This window comes from Triplophysa dalaica, chromosome 7, assembly GCF_015846415.1.
Source record: "Triplophysa dalaica isolate WHDGS20190420 chromosome 7, ASM1584641v1, whole genome shotgun sequence".
Taxonomy (NCBI): Eukaryota; Metazoa; Chordata; class Actinopteri; order Cypriniformes; family Nemacheilidae; genus Triplophysa; species Triplophysa dalaica.
Window position 1 is genome coordinate 9,046,092 of NC_079548.1, and position 27,875 is coordinate 9,073,966.

Here is a 27,875-nt window from a genome sequence, read left to right on the forward strand (position 1 = left end):
CTATCTGCTTGGACCAACTTCCGGAGAACATTTCCCATGGACACAATTACTGCATGGATTGCATTAAAGACAGCAAAGAGACAAGTTGCCCTCAGTGCCGAAATACCTTCACACCCAGACCTGTTCTCAACAAGAACACCTGCATGTTTGCAGACATGGTGGAGAGGTTTAAAAAAACAGGACTTGGGGATTCTTCACCTATGCATTTTCACGGCTCTGGACCTACGGATTGTAAAATCTGTACCACACAAAATACAAACACTTTGAAGGTCAGTCCAGAATGTGAGGATTTACGCTGCAAGACCCACCCGTGCCATCGTTTCAATGACCACACCAGAGAAAAGCCCACAGTAATTGTTGTTAGAGCGGACAATCCCGGCAATATCTGCTCTCGGCACAACAGACTGCTGGGGGTTTACTGTCGGACGGACCAACAGTTCATCTGTACTCTGTGTCTTAAAGATGCCCACAGAGGACATGAAGCATTTTCAATGATACCCGAGAAGAATGAAAAATCTCCAGAACACAGGAGACCTCTGGCAAAAAAAGTACACAGGGGCAAAACAAGTGGACATGGCAAAAGTAAGTCTAATAAGATCATGCATGGCATTGGACATAGACACAGTAGTGGCGGGCATACCCGGGTCTCACATGCAAACAGTGGGCATAAAACTGGCCAACAAAAAAGCACTGGACGTGGAGTTCATTCTCATGGGCACAGTCATGGTGCTGTACGCAGGAAGAGTAGAGATGGGGGTCATGGAGATTGGATCACAGGTCATGGTCATGCTAGGAATTGGGTCTAGAAGAATGGTGATACCTTAAATATACAGTGATTCATGAAGGAATGTCAGGATCACATCAGCACAGTTTTACATAGCAGCAGGATTATTAAAAGTTGAATGTTGTCTTCAGATTCACCTGTTCTCACTGCAGCATTTTTTAGAACAACTGTATATTCTCTTTTGGATAAATTGTCTATTTTATATAACAAAAGTATTAATTATATCTTGTTTTAACCATAAACAATTCACAAAGCAGAATGTAACAAATTTGTTTTGGAGTAGGGACATGAAATAACCTCATAAATACAAAATCTCTTATCTACACTCTGAATATGTGTCATTGTCAAAATAATTTTGATTTGAATATTTGAGATTTTACTTTTTACAAGACAATCAATTTCCAGACATCGAAATGGCAATCTTTTTGACATTTTCACGTTTTCTCTGACTAAATTAAGTTTAAGTTGCTTAACCACATTTTCTGTGTTTGCGTGTTCAAGCAAAAATAAAATCATTTATTCGTCATTTATTCAGCCTTTTGTCATTAAAAACCTGTATATAATTTGTAAGTTCAAGAAATGTCTTCGTGGTTTAGTGTATACAGTGGAAGTCAATGGGGCCATTTTAAGGTTTCCAACGTTCTTCAAAATATCTTATTTTATATTCTGAAGTAAAGTCAGAAAAAAAGTCACATTCACAATTAATTATTTTGTTTTTGTGTTTTCTTTCAACTATCCTTTAATGTGAATAAAAAAAACGACCAATCGTTATATAACCCAACTAATATGTGACAACATAATGCTTTGAAAATAACATAATATTGTGGGGACTAAGAAGTATTTGAAAATGAGATCTAATCTTATTATGTTGCTCATTCTACATTAATTCCTAAGAAAGCAGATCGCAAAGAAATCCCCTTTACATTTTAATAGTGCGTTTTTAATTTGATGTTGTTAAATAATGACTCCAGAAACATCAGTGTTTTTTTTTAGTTATGCTCTTTAATTAGTCCTGGAAAACATGTAAGGCAAAATGGTCACATCACACACAGAAGCATTATGAACTCTACGGTCCTCACGACCACACGCAGTCCAACCAACCCAGACTCAAGCACAGATACAGCAGCACTTCAGGTTCTCAAAATGAAACAGAGAAAGTTCAGAATGGAGGGTTTCTGAAAACAAACAAACAACAAAAACAACCTGCGGTGCTTCTCTGACGTGTGTGGAGGGAGGTGATTTAATTTTGACGAATAGGGGTTTTGAATATCTAACCAATCTGTATACAGGAACGCCAAATGGTGCTTCTGATTGGTTCTTGGTTTGAAAAGCCAAATAGTAAAGTTGGAACTGTAACTCAAAGAGTGCAAACTGAAAGACACCAAGTATGCATATCTGAACATACAACAAAGTCCCATTTCCGACAAAGCATTTGTGAGGCAATAACAGATGTTATGCTGAGTTTTATTATTTTTTGTTAGAAACGGCCTGAAACGACTTCAGTGTATCCGATGACACCAGCCATATAAATTCAGAGCTAAAATTCCACTTCAAGCCTTTCATAGCTAGTTGTTCACATGAATTTTAATATCGGTCCACTAAATGGCAATATAATTTAGTATCTAATATTGTAACTAATGTCTAATCATAAGGTTGATCAGCATCGGTTAATAACAGGAATTCTCGACTCTGCGAACCTGAGGGGTGTTTCCTGTTCTGGACAAGCTATTGGATTGAGTGTCTGAGGAAGGAAGCAGCTTGGCTCCCAGTCGCACAATTCCATATCCACGAGAGACAGTCACACCTGCAGCTGAGCTCATTGCAAGTCTTACGCGCTCTAAAAAAGGAAGAGGAAGAATATTCCATCACAAACCTTGAGAGACTAAGCAAGAATTGCCAGCCCAGATGTCATTGTTGGGTGTGTGCGTGTTACGCAAGGTCTCTGGATTCAGTGGTGCTTAATGTTAACCATGCAGACAAGACTAGGAGACGGAGAGGTGAAACTGATTCGAAAGCTGCCGAGATGAGTTCCAGAACCAGCACACAGGGTTCTAGATCTGGAATGTCATGCAGCAACGTGACAAAATACTGAACCGGACAAGATTAAAAAGTCTGCAGCGAGTGTTGCGTGAACATCAACACGTAAACATTTGTGACCTGTAACTGCTTGGAAAAGTACATTGACATAAATATTTTTAATCTGATTGCTGATGGACTTTTTTGTTTACCTCTGGTAAATATGCCACTTATCGACCCACACACAATACATTGAAGTATCTGAAAACAACAGGACACCTGATCTGGGGGGTTGTGTATAGACATGCGTGGAGGCAATCTGGTGTTGGTCTACGACTGAGGCACAGTGAGAACGAGAGGTTTTGCATTAATTTGAAAGTTAGCAGAAAAAACGTTAGATATCAGTCAGCACCAATAAAATTTAGGGCGTAGTCAACCACACACGACAGGAGCAAATTCAGAATCATAGATCTCGCAAGATTACTTTAACAATAACCACAGAAGGTTGCATCTTTCATCTTCACTTTGTTTTTTTCTTCTTCAGTACAGTAAGCACAGTTATAGCGAAGGTCGTGCCTTCACGACAAAAGTTTGGCACACTCTGTCAGGACCAACGAAACATGATTCATCACATTTTAACGGAACTGCAGCAAAGCATTTTCAACACAAATCACTAAAATGCAGACCACTGAAACAAACAAACAAAAACACGAAAGAGGACGGATATTTTTCACCTAAGTGTTAGTCAGGGTCACATGGTGTTCTCGGTCACCATCCACAATAACACAGGAAGAGAGCCACCAGAGCACAAAGAAAACAGAAAATCGAAAGTCAACCGGTGGATCCGCATTTAAATTTGGATCAGAATTCAGTTTCGGGTCCGATTATTCAGGCTAGTACGGCAGCACCACTCCCGCCCCAGTGCATCCTAAAACCATTAACTTACAGTGTAAGTGAAGCAGATGTGGCAATGGAGTGAGGTTTGTGAACATCATTTAGTGATTATGTAAACAATGCGTTGGCCTTCAAGCATCTGCATTTTAAAACACTTGTTTCTTGTGTTCGAGCGGAATAAAGAGGAGTGTGTTGGTGGGAGAGAGAGAATGTGACTGAATGTGCTGCAGCTGAGGGTCTGAGTGAAAACCTGGATTGCAATTGGAGATACAGTGGATCGGGAGTGGGACCACCAATAAGTTCAAACGATAGCAAACCAACACGGGCCGTTTACAGGGGCCTGAATATTTAAGAGCCAATGTGAGAGAAATTGATAAAAGACGACAGATAGTTTGTTAACAGTTCTGTTCACCCAAAATCCTGTCATCATTTCCTCAGCAAATGATAACAGGATTTATAATGAAAACGTATGTGTGATCCTTTAAAATAATAGACAGTAGCATAATTTAGCATGAGGGAGGTAGAGAGACTGAAAGAAATGATGTTTGAATTGAAAACTGACAAGACCTGAGGACAGACAGTCAGATACGGAGACGCGCACACGCACTGAATCACGCACATATAAAAGAGGGGGTCTGGTTTGTTTCACATAAACAGTTAATCACTGACATGAACCAGACTCCAGTGCAGGCGAAAGCAGTCAGCAGGTGTTTTGAATACTTGAATGATGGCACTGCAATCCATATAAATCACCAGCGGAGGCAGTAGATTACTGCTTACTTGGAAAGAGGTGGGAGGAGCCGGAGGATTTGATTGACGCGTCTAAGAGAGAAGGCAGAGGGAGTAACCGCATCCCTCAGGGAGTGTGCAAGTTATTTAAATGTTTATAAAAGCAGGGAGGTTAAAAGTATGAGGAAAATAAAAAGCGGTAGTGTTTTAGACATCTTGCTGTAGTATGTTTTGCAGGTCTGTGGGGATGTGGGGGATGAGACCTGACTGTCCTCTCTAACCGGACTAACTGCTGTTACCATACCAACCGCAATGACGCAAACTCTAACAGAGGGAGAGAGAAAGCTAGATGAGTGGACATCATATTTAAATGTTGCACGCAACTAGCATGCTGCGGATCATCGGATGGTGATCCGTCACGGGACTGAGGGGCGGAAAGCGCCCTGGAATCCTGGAGGAGGTTCAGGAATGAAAGGCCACTCCTGTCTTTATCTGACCCTCCATATGCTTCCACGTCTCAAGAGTTCATACAATGCGAGAGAGAGCGAGGACGATGGGAAAAGCCTGAGAGAACGTTCTCTACAATTGGACCTGTTTGCCAGCTAGGCTCATTAAAATCCAAGCACTAGGCCTGTCTAATGACATAGCACATTGATCAGCCAGCCACTGTAGCTTAAAGGGTTAGTTCATCCAATTAAATATTCAAACCTATATGGCTTTTTAACTCTCTTAGAAAACATTTCTTTTTATATAATGAAGGGGAATGGGGACTGGGGTCAAGTTCCAAAAAAAACCCATGAAATTGGTCCATGTGACTTGTGATGTCATGAAATAGCCGTGTGAAGATTTTCAATTTATAGTGCACAATATTCAAAATACAAAAAAGAGAAATGGTGTCATTCTTGTATTGTTGCAGATTGTTAGACTCCGTCCCCATTCGCTTTCATTATATCAATAAAAGCAGTCAATTAATAAAATCATCTTTTGCGTTTCATAGAAGGATAAAAGTCATATAGTTTCAGAACAACGTGAGGGTGCATAAATAACAGAATTTTCACATTCAACTTCTTTAAACCACCCTCTCTTTTCTGTCAAGCTTATGTGTAATGAGACGGCAATGTGTCAAAGAGGTTTCTTTAAGTTACTACACATGTGTGCTCGTATCTGTATCAAAGAAGCTCGTTGTCTCTCTTAGCCAATCAGAAACCACCCGACTCCTCCGGAGGGTGGAGTCAAATACATGTCAGTGAGTTGGGTCCAATGGAAAACAAACAAACAATGGCAACGTAGGTGGTTGCCCTTGTTTAATGTGCAGGGTGTTCTGGGTGAAGCTTTTGATGACATACGGCAAGCCATGACAAAGAGGGGAGGGGTCTGTCAAAAAGGGCAGACGTTGTTGTCACGGTAATGGCACTCCTCCTAAAGCCAGGCGCATTCTCATGGCAAGTACACAAACACGTGGGGGGGTGTAGTGTGTGCACAGGTTTTTGGCTTACGTCTAGAAACATAACGAATTTTTCGTTGGAACAATAATTTTATAGTGCATTAGTTTGACAGGAATAACATGGTAGTATATTTGGACAGGGTGCAGAATTCAGTTACGTTACTATATAATTGAAGACATTGGTTGAGTAAACATTGCAGTGATATTTATAAAAGGATAATACTGCCCTAACACGCTTCGACAGCGTGCAGTCATACGAAAAGTTAGAAAGGACACAGGAGAATGCAGAGGAACTAGGAACACAACCGGGTTACAATATCACAATAAAGTGGTGTTTTCCCTTAGTGTACAGTGTGTGTGTATATGTGTGTGTTGATGAAAATAAGCAGTGTGTGTTCAGAGCAAGAATTCTGCCAACTGAACGATCGCAGATTTAATGTCAGAGAAATTACCTGGGGTTTGGCAAACTCCACCATACAACCCCCCCACCCATTCACACACATACAAATATAACGCACACATACACACACGCAGACCACTCCCAAAACCCCGGACATGAACACAAATCACATTCACAATAGGCCTTGGCTCTCCACTCAGTTCTCCTCTTTCTTGGCTTCCTCCTTCTCTTCCGCTTTTTTGGGCTCCTCCTTCTTGGGCTCCTCTTTCTTGGGCTCTTCTTTCTTGGGCTCCTCTTTCTTCTTCTCCTCCTTCTTGGCCTCCTCCTTCTTCTTGTCTTCCTTCTTCTTGTCGTCTTTTTTCTTGTCGTCCTTCTTCTTGTCGTCGTCTTTCTTGACCTCATCCTTTTTCTCCTCCTCCTTCATGGGTTCGGTGGTGAGGATGATTTTCCCGATGTTGTTCCTCTCTTGCATCCTACGCATGGCATCGCCGACCTAAATGGGAGAGAGAGAGAGAGTGAGAGAGAGGAACGGTGGAGAGGGAGCAGCTTGATTGGCCATCTGCTGTGGTAAGAATATCCAACAAGCTGTTGATTCCCACCAAATTTCGCTGCCTGAACACATTTACATCAGGCAGATGAATTGGAACCAAATACACATATAAAATGAAAGTTCAACCAAAAATGAAAATTCTGTCATCATTTACTCACCCTCTTGTCATTTCTTTTGACTTTCTTTTTCCCACAAAACACAAAAGAAGACGTTTTGAAGAAAGTTGGTAACCGAACAGCGCTGGCCCACATACACTTTTATTGTATGGACACAAAACCAATGCAAGTGAATAGGGGCCAGTTAACAACATTCTTCAAAATATCTTCTTTTGAGTTCTGCGGAAGAAAGAGAGTCATACAGGTTTGAAATGACAAGAGGGTGAGTAAATTATACATTTGGGTGAACTTTCACTTTAATGGCTTCGGTGCAGTCTTTTATTTCCATTTAATAGAAAAAATATGATCAGTAAATCCCTTTAAAAAATGGCAAATGAATGAATAAGCGAGTATGAATTCCTGTGGCTGTGTTGCAGAGCGTGAGATACACAACCTCGGCTGTTTTTGACTCTGTCCACCTGTCTCGCTCGCTCATGTTTTCCCCCCAACTCACCTCTCCTTTACCACTCTACCTAACAACTAGCACCACGGCAACAGCGAGCCATCTCCTAGCAACGGTAATAGCAATCTGGCCCTGACGATTGACTTGTGGACAGAGAAGGAAAGAAACTGATACAGGAAATGAAAGCAAGAGAGAATTTCAAACAAACACAGTGCGCTGAAAAGGATGGTGTTCTCATCTGCTGTTTGAAATGGTGTGGAACTTTCACTGGAATGTGAAATAATGCATTCAAGACTGTAAAAGCGTCTTTTCTCCAATAACACAATAAGTCTCCCAAGACCGAAAAAAGCTCATATCGTCATAAAAGCATCAACTCGCATTTGCCGTCACTTACTGTAAGAGGGAAGAGACGTCTCCATAGCAACAGGAGAGAGAAGAAATAATAGAGAAAGATGGATGAAAAAATAGCAAGCGAGAACACTTGTTCAAAGGATAGAAGGAAAATGAGGAATAGACGTGTCATCGTGGTTAAGGTGAGGATCATGAAAGAAAGCCCACGCACATATATCCCCTCAAGGTAGCATCTCGATACATCAGCCTGCCACAAACTCTCACACAAATAAATCAAACCAAACACACAAACCCAGTTCAGATAACACATTCTCCTTCATTTACCTGTTCTAGGTGGTAAGTGGAGTCAATTCGGGGCTTGATCTTGCCCTGTCGGTGCAGGTCCAGAATGGTCGTCATGGCCTGAGCAATGAGCTCGGTCTCGGTGTCCAGGTACCCCAGGTGAAACCCGCACACGGAGCGATTTCCCTGAATCAGGCTCAAAGTGTGGACGGAGAACTGCTGGTACCAGGTCTTAGCCACCGCAAACAGATTCTTCTTCTGTCCTGACAACATGTTAGCGGCACCTGCAGAGCCAAAACACAATAACAAATCTCAGGTAAGGTTTATGTAGAGGCATTAGGAGAAAAAAATATCACGCTTGAGTCACAACATCACGTAAGATCTTATTTACGGTGCATTTGAGCAGTTGCATGATTGTGATTCCCATGGGGTCAACCATTAAAATATATTATTCTAACAAATATAATGTAAAAAACCTGCAGTGGGATCATAGAGCACACGGATTTCAAAAATGTCTATGTCTGGGCCTGTAAATCGGGCCGATGTGCGAGCGAGTCTTCTACAGTGCGAGTACGTTCACGGAGGATGAATAGGGATTTGTGCGACTTCCTTTTCTGCATGTAACGTGTATGTGGTTGACCGATGGGTGAATTATTGCTTAATGGCTCCCGCAGTGAATGTTCTCCCTTTACAGAATAGTGACATGTCTCTCTACCCCTCCTTCTCACTCTCTTTTCCAACACTGCACTCTTTGACCCTTCCTCATTCTCCCACTGTCCGCAGAACCTCACGCATCCCATATCTGTCACAGAATCTCTCAGTCTCCTTTTAGTGTTTCTTCACATGATTGTTCTATTAATTTCTTGTCTTTTGCACATTTCCACTCTCTGGCCATGTTAATGTCATTTCCTCATCTGACCCAAATTCTACACATTGTCTAAACCACCAATGTAAATCTATACAGGAAACGTGGAGTCTCCCAGCCACAATTGATATTGATGGGATGACTTCTTGAACCCCATGGTTGTTGGGGAAAGATTCCTCCCAAATGCCCACTTAAAGGGATATTTTCACCGGAAAATCAAAATGCGAATCGATGCGTTTGTTTAAGAGAAATATCCATTTTGACAGCGCAATTAACATTGATGTCTAGCTTCCGTTATCCCGCAGCTGCATGTGAACCTGAGGCTTGTTTTTCCGACAAATGACAGTGACGAAAGCTCCTGCACAGAGATGATGGTACCCTATTGGATCAAAACGAAAGAGGCCGCATTCGTCACCGTAACTTACGACATGCCTGCATCATTTGCAGGAAGAACAAGCCTCAAGTTCACATTCAGTCGCAATAATGGAAGCTAGACATCAACGTTAATCGATTCGCTTGAGAAGACCTTTGTTAAGAGCACGGAGCAGTGTCGAGCAGTTCTTTGATCGATAGATGCACTTTTTGGAGCTTCAACGCTCATTCACTCCCATTCTACCGCTTGGAAGTAAAAGGATACGTGGAACAATAACTTCGACCGCATTATTCTCCAAGAAGAAGAATATACTGATAGGATGCCTTGAGGGCGAGTAAAACATGGGGAAGTTTTGATTTGGCGGTGAAAAAGCTCTTTAAAGCAATGACAAGATCCTTTCTCTCACACACATGCGCGAGCGCACAAAGCAAGCTCTTAGTTGGACTGTGATTTGGAGTCCACCCAGTCTGCTACATTCTGGGTTCAGTGTCAGATAGAGGAGCCATTGTTCAGATAAAGCAGGATAGAGGAAGAGAGTGATTGAGACAGAGAAAGTTGGGTGGGACGACAGGACGCCATGTTGTTTTGAGGGTTTCTTGTTCCGGGTATTGTGTTTGTGAAGTTGATTTACTGTAATACGTCACTGTCTTTGGCAATTTTACCCAGATGGGTCTGTTGCAGATGGACAGATTCTACTAGGGGGAAAAACTGACATCAAAATTACTGCTGGAATCATTTGATAATTTAGACAAGCTGAAAATTGGGAAGGATAAGTAAATGGGTTCAAGACTCATTATGGATTTGTAAACAATTAATAATATTGGAACAAGTTACAGAAAACTTTATAAAGTTAATTGATTAATATGGAAGTGCAGTATGTGTAAACTGAATAAATGTCAACTGGTTGTAGCTCACCGTAGCTAATAAGCTTCCCCATTGGTTTCAGCAGGTTGTAGCCTTTATTGGTGTCAGAACCTCCCAGGGGATCAAGAACAATATCCAACCCTGAAAGACAGACAGAGACAAAGAGATTAGCAAAGATTACTAAATGAATTCTCAATTGCTCATTGATCCACAACTAGATTTTAAAGATCTGTCTGTTTGGGCCCAAGGAGCACTGTACAATGCGGAATGATGGGGAGGAAGACCCAGCAATGTAAACAAGGAAGAAATCAACCATAAAGACACTAAATATATTTCTAATAACTAGATTAAACTGATCTAATAATTGAAGATGGTTTCTCGGATGGTAATATTATAGTAATCACCTGAACAAATCTCCACTCCATTGGTCATCACAACATAAGACATGGAGCTTTAATGTTGGATGTAGAATAGACGCTTTAGAGTTTCTACTTCTAACGCTTTAGAAGCTGTAACCCACTAATAAGCACAAAGTTTATTTTCTCTTTTAAATGTCCTTTTATGGGTTACTGTGACTGTCATGTCATCAAGTGCATTTCCAGTAGTCACTGTTTCTCTACATTTCCAAAATGTTACGGTTAGAGAACCACATGCACTTAAATATTTGGTCAAGTGCAAAACAAAACAAAGGAATTCATTTTGTTCTTTCGTGTTATCAGAGGAATGAGCAAACAATTTTCTATCAGGTTGTGGTACAGTTAGTCTACAGATGTGAATGCCAAGATTTTAGATTTTAACCCCATGTTTACATAACTTAGTGCTGAAATAAAAACCTACATACATGCTTAGGGTCAAAGGGATAGTTCAACCAAAAAATTTTATTCTGTCATCACTTACTCACCATCTTAACCATTTTGTCCGTCTTTAATTTGAGTACATTTGCTAGTTTATTTTCACCAAACAAGTTTCACAAGGCAGTACGAGTTGATTACATTTCTGGTGATTAAGAGGCAAGTGTTTTTTTTATTTAAATCCAAGTCTAAAAATGAGCATTTGGTCATTACATACATTTTTAAATGCAGGTTTCCTATGCCGGTTCTCACCTTTCGGGCTTATCTTGCGTATTTCTTCGACATAATCTCTTGTCCTGTAGTCGATGGGGTGCGTGACTCCACCCTGGCTGATGACCTCGTGCTTGCTGGCTGACGCGGTGCCATACACTGTGACATCATTCACCGTTTTGCACAACTGAGTGGCAGCGATACCAACCCCACCTGCAGGGAATGAGAGAGAGAGAAAAAAACTTGAGTCTCAGGATTTTCAGCCTAAAACCAAAAGGGGAACTGTAAGAAAAGGGCATGAGAAGGCAGAACTCTGTGTAATATGAAATTAGAAACGCGCACACACACACACACACCCCCACACACATACAAACATTAGAAGCATTGTTTCAAAGCCATTTTCCTTGTTTAACTTAAGAGTGGTTTCAAAGGCAAATAAGTCTGACCATTATTCATAAATGGATTCTTAATGCATTTCTGTTCTAATGCATCCTTATCTGTAGAGAAACAAGAATTCTTTGGAAAGACTCAAGAGGGAGTTCTACACTCAAAAAAGTGCTGGGTTATTTCGGTTAACACATTGTTGGGTTGTTTATGATGGGTCAAAATTCTGGGTTGTTTGGGGTACTTTAAACACGCTGTTGGATTGAGCATTCTGAGTAAAATGAAATGTAGGAGGTCATTCACAGATGAACCCCCTTGTTGGGTTATTTTGACCCAATAACTGGTTTACTCCTTTTCCTTGGTCGGCCGTTTTTCCATAATGTTCGAAATATTACTGTTATTGTCTCACAAAATGTAGTTTTAAGACTTGTTTAGGCAAGAATGTATCGGTGTTAAATTCAAAATATTGATCGGTTAGTAAAGATTACGTCGATTTATAAATGTGCTCAAACCTTTTCGGAGATGTTACCTCCAAACAACAACCGGGCACTCCGTGCTCATGTACCCCACCCAACGCTTCCTCACCTCGGCACTCCCCTTTTTTTATAACGTTATATTTTACTACGTAACGCAAGCACAGTTACATACACCGTAACAATAACCTTAATCAGACTGAGCACGTTTACATAGTCATTTAGCAGATTTTTTTATTAAAACTCTAAAATTTTATCTCTGTGAAGCATTATATACTCTGCTGTGTCCTGAACTGCGTCCTGCTGTTGGAACTCCAAGTGTGAACTTAAAGTCCTTAAAATCTTATTAAACGTAATAAACATAATAGAATAAACGTGGCAAACTGTTGTTTAGTTCTCTCTTTTTCTAAACCAATACAAAAAAATGTGACAAATAAGGTTAAAATGAATTTTACCACGTTACAAAACAATCCATAAAGCCACACCGTTGTAATAAAAGCGTTATGACGAATGTCAACGACAGTACTGTCAGATGCTTCACTATGTTGGGAAAAGTGAATGAGTGAGCGAATTTAGACCCAGCTTACGCGTTTTCTGTAAACATTGCAAGACAGAGTCAATGATCAGGAATTATTTTTGCAATTCAGTTTGAATGGTGTCAAAATTTCACACTTTAGCTTTCATGATCTCCTATTTGGTTCTTGACAATTTAAAGAACTGAAAAACAAACAATTTGCCATATTGACTACTGATAAGATCTTTTTAAAGATTAACTCTTTGTATGAAACAAAGATCTTTATCAAGCGTCAATGGTGTTAAAAAGCCATTTATAATCTCCCTTCTCTGTGTGTGTGTGTGTATATATTGAGACGGAGAAAAAGCAAGAGAGAGAGAGAGATAGAGAGAGAGAGAGAGAGAGAGAGAGAGAGAAGTATCTTAAAGGTCATAAGTACATAAACCTAAAACTATTATCCAATGTCAAAATTACTACAGCGCACACCTACATTTATTCATAAAATGTGTTCAGTAAGCTCAATTCTCCTTAATAGTTAAACACACAGACTTTGTACGTAAATGTGTTTCATTCAGTTTGGGCTGACTGAGTCAGAGTTCAATGAGGGCCAACTCTGAATCAAGCTCATGTAATGCTCATATACAGCATCCTCTGTCCCATCACTTCATTATCCGATCTCTCTCTTTTACTCGGGAGTGAATAAAGTTTGTGTTGCTATGGAGACTCAAGAAGAATTGGTTTTCTCAGAGAGCAGCAGGGCCGCCATTTTCTCTGTCGGAGGCTCTTGATGCATGAGAACACACATGCCTCTCTCTCCAGTTCCCGGTGCTCTTTTTAACCTGCCGTCTCTCCTGTCTTGTCTCCTGGACCTCACGGAGGAGGGGGTTGCAGTGCCAGGCCACCCCATGACTGCTGAGCCGATCACAAGACTTACAGTTGAGATGCCAAAAGAGCCCCAGAACCTCACACACACACAGAAAATGAACCGCTTATGTGCTTTTATCTGCTAATCTCCAAAAATATGTGCACTTCCTTTTTTTATTCTCTCATTGCATCTGCAAAGTACTTTGTGTGATTTTTATATCTCTGCACGTGTGTGCTGACATTAGCCACCTCCCACTAAATATGGGCAAAAGGATATGTCATCCATCTACTTCTATTAAGAAATGAAGAGTTCAATTGCAATTGTTTTTAAATGATGGTTTTTACAGTGTATGTTTTTTTCTGTGGAAGTATTAACAAAAAAAACAGCTAACTTACTAAATAAAACCTATTAAAAATATCATAATATCATACAATCATATTTTAAGAGTTCACCATCAAAGATTTAATCAAAAGTATAATAAAAAAACAAGTTGTCAGTCTTTCACGGCCATTGACGAGTTCTCCTCATTTAAAAAAAAAAAACGCTTCCCCGCCAAAGACGAGTTTGTACGGCAATCAGTGTTTGTACTGTTGTACAGCAGGTGGTGCTATTACACACCACTGGGAAAAAGTACAGAATCCCAAAACGTATATGTTTTAGCGGTTTTTAATGATTCTTTGAACAGCTGAGATAATTAAACGTTTTTTGTCAATCAAAATGATGCATTTTTTGAAGGAACCTACCTACATCTACGGAGAGATAAAAAACGAACAAATGAAGATAGAAGAATCTGGTTTCTTTTGTTTAAAAGCTGAGACTCTGTTCTTTAATTTGACATTGTTTGTCCATACATTTTTTACAGAAAATTTAATGCGAGCCATTAAAGTTGGGTGAAAATGTTAAAAACCGCTGGCGTAGGCTGGCGGCGAGTGAGCCAAGTCAGCAATATATATTTAGTTCATATATTACTAAAATCTTTTAACAGATTTTTTTCAGTGGGACATAAAAGATTTATAAAAATATAAAAAATACAACAGTTAATTTCTCTTAAATTTACATGTATTATTCAAGTTTAATTTAAGTATACATTTAAGTCCCTAAGAACCGGAAGTTGCGATCGTTTGTATTTTCGTTTTTGGCGCATTTCCGAGTGAAACAGAATTTTGATTGAGAAAAATAGTTGCAGTGGCTTTCGACTTTCTCTGCGATTTGATTCCATGTGTAAATCAGCCGTTGCAAATTTTTTATGGAACTGGCAGCCGACTGACAGTGGAAGGGGTGCTCTGGCCAAGCCGTCTTACATACGTCATGTAAGATGGATAGTCATTAAAGCACGGAAGTGAATTTTCAGATTTTAACTAAAGGTTATGAGGCCACATGGCTTTTTAAAAGAGAATGATCCACATTGATAAATTATTTACAATACATTTTTTAATTTCACAGGGACTTTAAGTTTTTTTTAAACAGATTAAGCATCATTTTTTTCCTTTCATTCACACAATATAAACAGTATATTTCATTGATTACTAAATTCACAGCTTCAAAATGTACAAAACATTTTAAGCCTAAATTGTTTCATGTAAAATAACAGTCAAACATTTTTGAGTGCACATGATGTGCAATATTGTCTGGAGTACAGTTCTCACCCTTCTATCATATAGCAAACTGTGTGGCATTCACAATGTAGAGAATGAATGAACGAACGAACATGTGGTCTTGCACACAACATGCCATATTTCTATTCCACACTTACAGCTACTTTGGTTACAGCGGGATACAGGATATTGACTTCACTCTCTGTACATCACTTGCAATATTCCAGTACTGACAGTCAGTAATAAAAATTGGATTTGAAAACCAAATCATATTTGTGTGCAGTGTGAACAATGATAAGTTTTGCTGAGAGAGAGAGAGATAGAGAGAGAAAGCGTAAAGAATCTGTAGCTACATAAACAGATTCTCTGGTTTAATCCCATTTGTAGAGCTCAGGATTGTATGGTATTGTTTACTTGAGAAAATGAAGACCAATGTTCATCTAATCAGGTCAATTTACACAAGGGTGTCCACACACACACATACACAGTGAACTCTTTATGCTTCTCTCTATCAACACATTCATACACGCACTGAGATTTGGCAGGCAACAATCTCGACCACAACAATATTCCCCCTTCCAATATCACCCTCCTCCAGCGAGAGGGAATTTTCCCCAAAACACTGAGGAATTCTGCAGATTCTCAACATACGAGCGCTCGGCCCACACCCTCAGTGCAAACAGAGGGCAGAAAGAGAGAGTCTTGTTTTATTGCAAGCTGTTTGACAGGATTAAAAGTGGAGGTTGTGAATTTGCATCACTGATGAATTATATGATTGACAAGAATCTAGTCTCGATTCAATACTGAAGGCAAAGTTTCAGCAAAACAAGCACAACAGCGTATTGGTTCGAATTAACCATTCAATGTCGAACTATTCGGTATAGCATTAGGTCATAAAGAAACCGTACCCTGTTATTTTAACCTTGGAGGAAAGTGAACTAAAGGTAATTGCACATAAGAGTCGGAAATTTGTGTACGAACTTTTCGCACGTAAAAAAATAAATACGACCTCGTGATGTATCATCACATTTACACACTAGCTCTGATATTTTCGTACGTCATAAAATGACGACTTTCGAGTTTCTGTTTTTTTCGCATCTGTAGCAAGCATGGCTGTACCCACCATTGAGGTCCCCGAGGTCCAGAACTCTGTAGGTTTGTCGTGAAAAAAAGGCAACTTCGTAGAAAACGCCTAGATAACTGATCTCAGATCTGATCTACCTCAGCTTTTTAACAGCGCTCTTAAATTTCAATCTAATTGTGTTGGCTAACCAAATGAAGGAAGGCGAGGATTACGGTCCAATCAAATGAAAGGCGGTGTGAGTTGCTATTGACAGAAGTCAAGCGAGAGTTCAGTTTCTACTGTGAAACAGCACGATGTAAGTAGCTAACAGTTTAATGTTTTATCATAGATATGTTAGTGGCCATTCACATGTTGCATCTAAAATTGCGTGCAAAACGCTGACTGCGTCGCTTTCTCCCTGTATTCAGAGTTTGCACCAAGCGTGCTTGTGTCAACATTTAAACAACAAACCTGAGTAAACGACCGATTGTAAAATCGGTCAGATAATAGAACAAAAACATTACCAGACCTTCACTAGTTCATGCTTAACTGCGTGGCTTTGACTGAGGTGTGTTTATAGGTTGCGGTTAGCCAATTAAAACGACTGCATGATTTGCAAATAATTCAAATGCATAATTTTTAAACAAATTCTTCTTCTTTAATTCTGTTTCTATATTATTTTAAGTTGGCCTTTTTTAATAAAAGCAACTTTTGTATCTAAACAAAAAAAAGTTAAAGGGACAGCTCACTTATAGATGGAAATTCTGTTATCATTATCTTGCCTTTATGTAATTTCGAACCCAAATGCATTATGCTCCTTTATGAAAGACAGGTGGCATTTCAATCTGGTAGTATTTGTATAAAAATATCAATTGATCATGTGTATACTATCATTACTAATAAAAATGAAAAGACAGAAGGTTTTAGCAATTGTTATGTAATTAGTACTCCAAACATTTTAAAATGCACATATGTAGATCAAGAAAGTACATTTTCGACCTTGGTATTTGCAAAATCCTACGTACGGCCCTGGCAACAAGCATTTTGAGGTGTTTTGACAATTCAGAGACACCGTACAAACGATCGGCAAAATCCAGGATGGCATCTTTGTGCACTTCGTCTCGCAGCACAAAGGACTGTATGTATTACAAAGACAGAATATAAAGAGAGTGTGTCGGACGAGCTGTTCATTGCGGAACAGGATAGTATGGACTGATTTTCTAGCCACGGTGCTAAATGCAAGAAGACCATACCTCAACATTTGGGCAACTAGGGTTGCCCCGACTAAAGATTTTTTAAAGTCGACTAATAGTCGTTCATTTAGGCCAAAAGTCAACTATTTGCACGTTTATGAATTTTATTTTCAATATACATGGGGACATCAGATGATGGTTTAATTTTCATGGGTGAAAGACGTTTGATGTAACATTGCTCTATATTACAGTGATATACACATTTTTTAATTTAAATGAAGTGCTCAAGGGGCAGGTATAATGCAACACGCTGTGACAAAGCCTCAAGTTATAATCTTGAATCGTTAATAGTTCACTAGTGAAAATTGGGAAAATATCCATTTTAGGCAAAACAAACCAAAACGACTAAATTAAAATATTATTGAAAAAAATGGCATTCGAACACCTAACCAGTTTTTTTTCCTCTGGATCAGACCGCAAAAATAGCCTATAATTTGAAAAACAGGTATTTTCTTCAAAAACAAAATTGTTCCAACTTTTTAAAAGTAGAATATAAAATAAATTTTAAATAAACTAATAAACAAAAATACAGCAAACTGAAGCACTTAAAAGAAAATATTTCAATGGAAATCATCAAGCCGACGGCCTTAACAACGAAAAAACTCAGAGATCAGAATGCAAAAAATAGGAATAAATAAATAGATTCAATACATTCTGTAAACCAATTAATAAATATGAAGCAGTAACTCAACACTACAATAATATAGACCATTAACTTAACTTTATCCTACGATTTCCATGTCTCCGCCATCAGTTCTCTTCTTTCTAAAGATGGACGCACTGGCTTCAAGGAGGACTCAGAGCTCAGCCTTGAACATTCCAAAACACTAAATGTTCGGTATACACCATATAATAAGGCATATTATGCAAAGAAAGGCATGGAAGGGAAGGCATGTGCTTAGCAGATCTGGCAAACGTAGGATTTCATGCCTAATTTTTAGCCACCAAATTACTCTTACACCCTTTGACAAATAAACACTTAAATATGCTTATCGTAGCATGCCTATATCCAAGTTAACGGTAGTGTTAGAGCGAATGGCTATGTAAAGCGACTAATGTGGTGCACACACTTTTGAAATAATAAGCAGACAATCGACTAATTAAAATGTGTGTCTTCTAGTCAAATAACGAATAGTTGATTGTAATGGGCAGCCCTATAGGCAACATTACCAAAATCTAGTCCGTTGGTCCGTTCACAAAACTGAAATAATGTTTAACGGGAGAAATAACTAAACTAATGGATAGCGGCAGGTGGGTGGGATTCAGGTAGAGAGAGTGAGGACAGACTACCTAGTAGGTAATTGAGAGGAGCAAGGGATGAAAGGAGAGAGGCAGAGCTAACATTACGTTCAGGCTGTATTGTTTTGCGATTTTTTTTCATAACGGATTTATTAATACGCATCGGTCCTAGTGTGCAAGTGTCCAAAAAAAACGCTTAAGAAATGCAGACTGTATGAACACCTTAAGGCTTAGATACAAGAAGAGTTCACTCAAACTTTTTGTTTTTCTCAACTGGTTCGATGTCCATGATGCTAATTGGCATTGGTTCTTGCGCATCCCGCAACCGATCAACAATCTGGCAAGTTTAAATATGTGGATGCAAAAATTATATTTGAGAGCTATGGTGTAAATTTTGTTCTCTCACTCATATTCTCACTATTCCTTTAAACAAAGAATGGTATTCTCAAATGACGGGAGTCTCAAAGTTCTTCTAAATTGATTTCACAGACTTCAAAATACCAGACTGCGACTGCTCTTACTGGATGTTTCCGACTTAATATCTCTGAATGTGGTCCGAGTCATCCAGTAATAAAACAGTCAACTAGTACCATACTCTTGTTGTGAAATCTTATGTGAACGGTGCGATAAAAATACTTCAAGTCTGTTACCATGTTAAATTCATAGTTTACTCAAAACTGTCACGTTCACGACACGCATGCGTTTCGATGCGCTCCTTTTTCAAGGCACGTTGGGGTTGCATGGAGATAAAAATATTTCAACTTTTCAGATTGCCGCGAGTGCACCGCAAAAGAAGCAACCAATCACCTTCACCTGTTGTGAACGAATTTAGAAAAGCTCAGCGAAGATGGACGGCGATGATCACAGCATAAATAAATCTATTCGCAGTTTTTTTCAGGGTCTTTTCAGTGTATATAATCCATATTTCCTTTGTTAATACCTCCTAGTCTTAACAGCAAAGTGGACCTTGGTTGCTTGGCAATGGCAGACGCCAGGAGGGCGTGAGCTCTCAAATGCTTTGGAAAAAAGTACAGTTTTAGATGCAAAATGTGAATGGCCCGTGTTAAAGACAATATTTTTTGGGGGATAAACTATCACTTTAATGCTTTAACCTAAAAATGCCACAAATGCATGTCAGACTACTTTTAAGACTGTTACTTTCTCTCTCTCTCTCTCTCTCTCTCTCTCTCTCTCTCTCTCCCTGAGACTTATAGGAAACACATTTCCAGTTTTACAGTGAATCCAAAAACATCCTGTGCACTCCGATACCAAGCGCTTCCTGAGTACTGAAATACATAACACAAACATGCACATACGCATTCATGCGTGCATAAAAACAACAACACAAAAGAATCAAACATGCTAAAATTGAAAGAATTACAACAACTGACAACATAACTAGTTTATTCATTTATGTTTGTCTCTGTGTCTCACTCTCTCGCATTCGCTCTCTCGCTCAACCCATCCTCCCCTCCCTCTCCATCAATGGCACACCAGTGCCCGTAATTCTTTGTTTGCGATTTCTTTGCTTCACATGTCTGTGAATATTGCTGGTAATGAAAGCTTTGTATTAATCAATCTTTTTTCCGTTTATGGGTGTGGTGGTTCATGAGACGCTATCGTGCTTCTTTGAGAATCCTGGTTTCTGCAACACCAGTTGGACGACAGCGTTTCTTTTCACCCTGAGCCAAAGCTTCGTCCACACCCACAGCGTATGATACATATGCTCACCAACATTTACAGAGCCAGGAGATGTCATACACATATCAGACCCAAGAGAAAGAATATCCCCAAAAACATTCCTACAATCATTGTGTCCTAGTTATTCATGATACACAGTTGTCCAGAAATTAACACTTTTGTTAATAATGAGGCTCAGAGATGACATATTTTTGTATGCAAAACCCAGAAAGGAGTTAGCATTTTACGACTTTTTCGGTCCAAGTCTGTGGGTTTTTTGAATGGGTTTTTGGTAAATCGCCAAAATAAGGTCTGTGGTAAATAAAACCTCTAAATATTTTTTAGTTTTATTCCATGACCAAAAGCACACCAATTATAACTCGCTTGTGATTTCTTAAAGCCTTATTGTGTCTTTAAAAATTATTTCAACAAATTACGTAGGAACAGTTTTACGTACGGTTTGGTTTACACATTCATGAAAAGTGAGCCGAACAAATTACTAAGGCTCATTCTGCTTCGAAACATGCAAACAGAGCCACATAAAACCTCACTGAGTTTTAGGACTTTAGGACTTATATCCTCTTGCATGGATTCAGATTTTAAATAATCACTTTTTCAGATTTTGATTTCACCATATTTACTCAGAAACCCTAAAACGGGTCCCAAAATTAATTTAACCTTCACAACTCCAGTCGGTGCTACAATAAGCAAACTTGTTTACAAGAAACAGACACATACCTACACTAACAATTATAAAAAGTGTGTGTCACACGCCCACTGAAAGCAACGCAAGATGAAAGACCTCTCATTCACTTTATAAATGGCATGCCAAACTTCTTATGCAGTTTTTTTTAATCTGCTAATGTAAAACTGCAGCATATATTTGAATTGCTTCTACACAACTCTTTCATATTACTTCAGATATTAAAAAATGCAAATTCATTTTATCTGTAAAAACTGGCTTACATCACATAAATTCATATTTTGGGCCCAGGAGACTCTTTTAAATGAATTGTTATTACAGAAAGATAATAAATAGGTTATAGCTGCAGCCTGCCCTGCAGGCACAAATATTGGCACCAGAGGTGATGTACACTGCAAGATTGAAATGACAGAGTCATCCTGTGCAGGATTTGACCCAAAAACCTTCTGAATGTCTAGTCTAGATCTTTAACAATTATACCATACTGTAAAATTTTGACAGATTAAATATAAGAATATTCAACAGCTTTTATCCGACATGAATCAAAATAAAATTTGGTAGGAATAAGAAAAACTAGAGGCTTGCTATAGGTGGTACTGTATGTGCCCAAACCACAAACATGTACTGTACCCTCATTCCATACTACATGATTGAATAAAATGGAGTTTCAATCACAGACTCCTAAATTAACTGGTCATCTGTCCAGATAACAGACACTTAAAATGTTTACATTGTGAAATTAACAATTGTGCAATTATGGTTTTTGAACTAAAATTACTCTTCAGATCCAACCAGAGGTGTTCGGCACAGCTTTTCCGGCAGAACGTTGTCTAAACATTTAAAATGAAACCGCAGCTCACGGAGTCGCAACGCATACATGATTTTGTCTTCAACACCTACAAAAATATTCTCTCAGAATTAATAAACTGTTCAACACTTGCACCTGCACTTCCAGAGTCTTCCAAAGTTCATCCTTTAGAGAGCTTTTATTTCCAACAAACCCCCACGCATATCTACACCTGTGAGTGGTGTTCAACATCCCTCGGCAAAGGTTCATTACCGAAAGAAACATGCTCTGTCACACACACTTAAACGAAGTAGTAAGCACACAAGTAAATATAGAACATTGCACTTGTCGACAAAGCCCCAAAGATCTCTTTCACCAGCCGCAAGAGGCAAATATAGGCATATTTACGCACAACATCACATGATGGATATGTGCATTCCGTTGTTGGCTTACAAAAAGTAATGATATTACATTTCATGTTATTATGAAGCCCATTATGTACTTCTATACACACACACACACACAATCATTCACTTACCTGCAGCCATATGGATGAGTACACTCTGGTTTGGACGCAGGTTCCCAAAGTCGAAAAGCATCATGTAGGCAGTGATGTAATTGACAGGAAGTGCAGCTGCCTCCTCGAAGCTCATGCCTTCGGGCATCAGAAAAGTGTTTGTAGCTGCCACGACAACAACTTCCTGCCACATTCCGCTGCGGTTCAGAACCAGAACCTTATCACCCACCTATGGATGAGAAGGGAGAAATAATCATTTGTAGAAAACTTTTCTGGAATGTTTCCACAACAGTGCCTTTCAGTGGTATGAAAACGTTCACAAAATTCTATTAAACGCGTTACGCCAGCGCTCTAGGAATTTTAAGCATATGTCTGGAAACATATGCAGAACGCATTAGAGAAAATTTGATTAGCCTAGAATTGACATTCATGCAAAAAAAAAAAAAACGGGTTTTGGCATGAAGGCCTCACAGCTGCACAGATCTGGGATTTCGCTCATGTATGTTTTGGTATCTTTATCCTTCAAGACAGTGAGCATACCTCGACAGATATTTGAACCTGTTGTTACTGTTAGCCATCTGGTCTGTTCCTCCAAACGCAATTTTCAAGCAGATGAAATGTTGCATTTGAAGCTGTTGATAATATCTACACAACTAAAATTCCAACAATTACTCTGGCGACCCATTCAAAACCTAGACATACACTTGCATAGACACAGGAAAACTCATCCAACAGACTTCCACAACTTCCTCTCCAACCAAAAGATACAGGGTATAGGACATACACACACACACACACACTTTTGAACACCATAACTTAATGTTCAATAAAATATTTTCTAATCCATTAACTTTTTATTGCTTTAGTTTAAAACATGATTGGAAAGTGAGGTCACAGGCATACAAGGGACTTTAAAATATTTATTTTTAGTAGAAGCAATAGCAAGCAACACTTGTGAACACAGGTAAAGTGCGTCATTTCTTCCACATTAAACATGACAGCAAAAGTATTGGTCCGCAATGTGATTTTATTTACTGCCATTGCCACACAAATGACACACTTAACCTTTAAGCCACGTTCACAATTCACAAAGGCACTACAACACGCACTGACCCAACCTTTGTTCCACTTACAAATAAAAAACACTTAACCATTTTAATGCTACATCCCGCAGTGGTGCATTTCCTCGGTCAGTAGTACCATAAACATGTCACTTCCTCAAGTCTTTCTCTCTCCGTCAATTCCATTTATCTCCCATCTCCTACCTCTCTTTACGCTCTCGCTCTTCATTTCTAAAGATCAGTTCCTCTCATCGGGAGGGCAGGCAGATCCTTCAGCTTCAATGAGCTTGAGACAAAATGACACACACACACAAAGTGGGCAAGAGAAGCACCTATCCATTTATTTATTTCTCTCCACAAACAACCAATAATGTTACGCCACGAATCCCATACATGCAGAAGCTTTGCTCATAAATAACTGCAAACGGACTAATTTGCCCAGCATTTCCCTCACAGACAGGAAGACACACATACAGAATAATAGGCCCTAGGGACACATGGGCATCTTTGTCTACACTGTCCAATTAGAGAGAGGGAATATTCCCTAGCTGATACGCCTGTGCACTTGGTTTCTGTCCTTTCTCATCCCCTTCTCCCTTTAATTGGACGGTCTGCACTTCAAAGATCAATGGACATTAAAGTCTTGACCAGGAAGCAAGACCATGACTCACCAGTTGGGGAAATCACTCCCCCCACACACGGCACATATTTGCAAAACAGAGGAGTCACACTTGTATCACAAACTTATCATACTTTGTATTCTAAGCTTGTACAAACACAAACAACACTTTTCAGCTGAGGTAGCAAAGATCAAGGCCAGCTGACGGTCTTGTGAGATGTTTGTCACTGCGCTTTCTCTCGTCGCTTCCTTTCCTATGTGTGCAAGTACACACACACACATACAGATGGTAAAGGGTACGGTTATGTCACATAGAAAGACTTCCTTTGTATCTTATGAACTGTCTGCATGACAAGCAATTCACACATGAAATCAATGTAATGACAGGTTACGACGACAACAGTCAAAGTCTTCTAGGCTACTTTGCAAAAATGTGTAATAAGTATTGATATTTTATGTATACCGTTGATACAATGTTTTGTTACACACTTAATCGATATATATTAATATATTTTACGATTTTAGTAACATTAATATATTTGATCTTGCCTTGTTTAAAACCGCTGTAAGAGATCATTAAATGCAGTCCCGGGACTACGCATACATTATACACGTTACGTTGCTTGGCAACCATAAAAAAAGATGCTTTTATCCATTTCCACATAGTTAAAACCTGTAATTTTTTAACTAAGTCAAACTTCCACTGTAGCAGTACTATTGTTATGCAAGTACACCCCTCCAGCATTATATTCCACATTTGTAACCTCTCTCTCTCTCCTCTCACTTGGGAGGACACATCATTACCCCTCATTCCATTTTACCATATAGTGAAAGTCTGTGGTATCTGTATGTTGTAATCGACATCGGGAGATTTGCGAGACATCAGCGATGTGCAATAACATCATCACATCGCCCAGCCCTACTGCCTATACTGTATGTTAATCACTCATAGTACCACAAACTGAAAATAAATCTCAGCCTACAAGCCATTACTCTTCTTTCATAGCATAATTAAGCTGCTCTGAAAAGTAAGCAACTCTATGCTTAAGAAAACGTTATGGTCCGGTGTCAAACTCCCAGAATGTAACTTCCAAAGATGCTTCACGATCAGAAATGTTTTAAATCTCCAGATTCATCTAAATGGCCCGCATCACTGCTGTGGACTGACTGATATTCACTGTGCCGTTGTTTATCAACGACCTGTCAAATCATGCACACAAAAAGAGGGGTAGAGTGAGAGCAAGTGAGAGAGAGAGAAAAGAGGAAATTCCATTGAGACAATGTGGTCCAGAGGAAGATAATTGTGAACAGATGAATCTGATCCTTGCAACTGAGCTCTGATAAACATTATGTGTGTGCACAAGCAACAAGTAATATGAATTATTCATTATAAAAATGCTAATGAATTCAGAGAGCGGGCACGAGAGGGCAGTTTAGGAATAACATCTGTCAGGCCATGTGAGAAGATGTCATGATCTATAGAATTCACCTCAATTGCTCTCGGGAGTATGTTTAAAGAGTTGTTTACTATATAGAGACAGTTCCATCATCCGTCTCCATCTATTCCTCTATGAAAGAAGCATTTTCCAGACATCACAATCAGCAGATTCCTCACCTCACATGCTCAAACAATGTCAGCTTATCAAATTCTATCACGTCTCCAAATGTGAGACAAAGCAATTGTTTGCTTGTTGATGTGATAATAGGGGGGAGAGATGGAGAGAGAGGGGTGCATGATGACCTTTTAAATTCAATAATGGTGACAGACACAGCTGAGGAAGGGCTGAGCCAATATCTTTCTCCTCTGCATCACCAACCAGCCAACGCCTTATCGGGGTCTCTCTCTCTTTCTCTCTCTGCCCCCTTCTCCCTCTCATATGATTACTCTGCATTGTATATAATTATTATACAGCACATACCAAGTGGTATTCATTACAGTGTTTATTCTTTACATAAAATCCGATCAAGTACTCTCCTATTGAAAGATGGAGCGACGTTGCATGGCGTTGCCATGATACGTTGTCATGGAAACCAGCGCAGCGACCACCAGGCGTGACTCATCGATTCGTTCATATGGAGAGCATAGAAAGACACGAGTCGATCTGTCCACGTCATAAGAAGTCTACATTTTTTCCTGCCTTTAAAATCACTTGGACGGGAATGATTTGCGTTGTTTCATCACAAAGGATGAAGCTGCTCAACTTGATCAAAGTCTGTATTATCAGATGATCACAATAAGAAATTGTATTTCATTGGCGTGATGCCCACACAAACAGGCGTTGACGTTTGTATCAAAGGAGACAGAAATCATTTCGGTCTAAAATGACAAAAAAGGGCGTGAATGATGAATGATGTCAGAGATGTCACAATGCACGAGGCAGATGACAAAGGGCGCGTGCGGTTAGCGTGTCTCTTTCTCGCGCCTCGCCCTTTTCTTCGCGTGGGGATAGGAGCCGTACTCTCACATGACACCCGGCGTCGCCGCAAAAATCGGTGGCAGTGTCTGAAAACGTCAAAACTACTTTTTGGGGCACTTTTGTATGTTTGGAGGCATCGTATCTGGATGACACGCGTTTTAAGTAAAACTTTACGAACATGCGAAAGAGGGGCGGTGGTTCAAGCGAGCTGTAACTCTCTATATGACAATATAATGGGGTTCTTTCAAGGGAATTACAGCGTTCCTATTATATAATCAACGACGTGTCTGTACTGAAAGCGGAGCGTATAGACCGTAATAAATGGGGCGTTATATGTTGGGGTTTTCATCGGTCACCCAACTACCAGCTTTCAACCAGCCACAAACACAGATAAAGGAACGGTGCATTACTTTTACACACGGACACGTGACAGCTACAAAATAACATTCAGTCTACTGTGAACGTTAAGCGTTTTGGGCCAATGCTCAAGTTAACGACAAACGAATCCGGTTCTTCAGAGGTTACCGGCGCCCCTCCCGCTCCTCTTTTGTCTCCGGTGCCGACCGAGAGAGTGAACTCGCGAGTCGCCCTTTAAATGACTGACTTTATTACTGCACATCTTTCTCAGTTTTGAGCTTGTCATTTAAATTTCAAACACCGCAATCTAAAGAATAACACATGCAAGCTTCATAAACTTGAAAAGGTGTCGCGTAGCTCAATAAAATAAAGGAACGCGAAGTTAATACCACCGAAATAACTAGTCAATACGTGCCTCAAAGTAAACATTAACTCACTTTTCTGTCGGTCACATCTTCCCCGACCGCTTCGATAACCCCGGAGCACTCCATGCCAGGAGTCACCGGCGGGGATGGAAACCTGTCGTACAGTCCCTGTCTCGCCATCAGATCTGCGAAGTTGAGCCCGCACATTTTCACGCGCACCATCACCTCGCCGCTCTTGAGCACCGGTTTCCCTTTCTTGACCTGGAGCTTGACCTTATCATACCCGCCAAAACCTGTGAGCACCAGCGCCCGGTAACTGAACGTGTCCTCCTCGGGGGCTTTCTCAGCGGCTGGGGCTGGAGCGTCGGCAGCGGCGGCTGCCTCGGTGGATTCGCTGGTGGGCGGTGGGTCCGGTTTGCTCTCGGTTTTTGGGGACTCGGCGGGCGTCTTTGTCTCCTGCGGCTGCTGCTTTTGCTCCTCGGCGTTTTGCTGCTGAGCAGGTGCGTCTTCGCCGGACATGTTCAGAGTTGGAGTGTGAGAAGTTTGAGGAAAAACGTGGAGATTTGCGTTTGCTTCGCGACCTGAAACGGGCGGCTATTCAAATGCTTTGTTAACACAAACGACCTAAAAATACGGTCCACGCTCTTTTCTCAGCTTTTGCTAAAGGATGCTTCAGTCTGAGAAGGTGGATGACGGGGAGGCAGAGAGAGAAAGAAAGGGAGTAGAAGATGCCTCGCGACGTCTAGCGAGTGACCCGAGCCTCTGACAACTATTGAGAAAAAACGAGGCGAGGCGTGGCGAGCTGTAAAGCA

General features: G+C 39.9%; 1 protein-coding gene across 1 annotated transcript; it reads right to left on the bottom strand.

The window, feature by feature from the left end:
• Positions 1 to 1,764: 1,764 nt before the first annotated feature.
• Positions 1,765 to 27,846, bottom strand: vat1 (vesicle amine transport 1). Its single transcript, XM_056751882.1, has 6 exons — positions 27,136 to 27,846; positions 22,266 to 22,473; positions 11,214 to 11,384; positions 10,162 to 10,251; positions 8,051 to 8,292; positions 1,765 to 6,760 (listed from the first exon to the last, which is right to left on the bottom strand). The coding sequence occupies exons 1-6, from the start codon at positions 27,580 to 27,582 to the stop codon at positions 6,464 to 6,466; spliced, it is 1,455 nt and encodes a 484-aa protein (XP_056607860.1). The 5' UTR covers positions 27,583 to 27,846; the 3' UTR covers positions 1,765 to 6,463.
• Between the last annotated feature and the right edge of the window lie 29 nt (positions 27,847 to 27,875).

Excerpts from the sequence above, each read along its gene's own strand:
- vat1 (XM_056751882.1), bottom strand. The coding sequence starts at position 27,582 with ATGTCCGGCGAAGACGCACCTGCTCAGCAGCAAAACGCCGAGGAGCAA. Across the intron at positions 10,252-11,213 it reads ACGCAAGATAAGCCCGAAAG|GGTTGGATATTGTTCTTGAT; the intron begins GTGAGAACCGGC and ends TCTGTCTTTCAG. Across the intron at positions 6,761-8,050 it reads CCACTTACCACCTAGAACAG|GTCGGCGATGCCATGCGTAG; the intron begins GTAAATGAAGGA and ends TCTCCCATTTAG.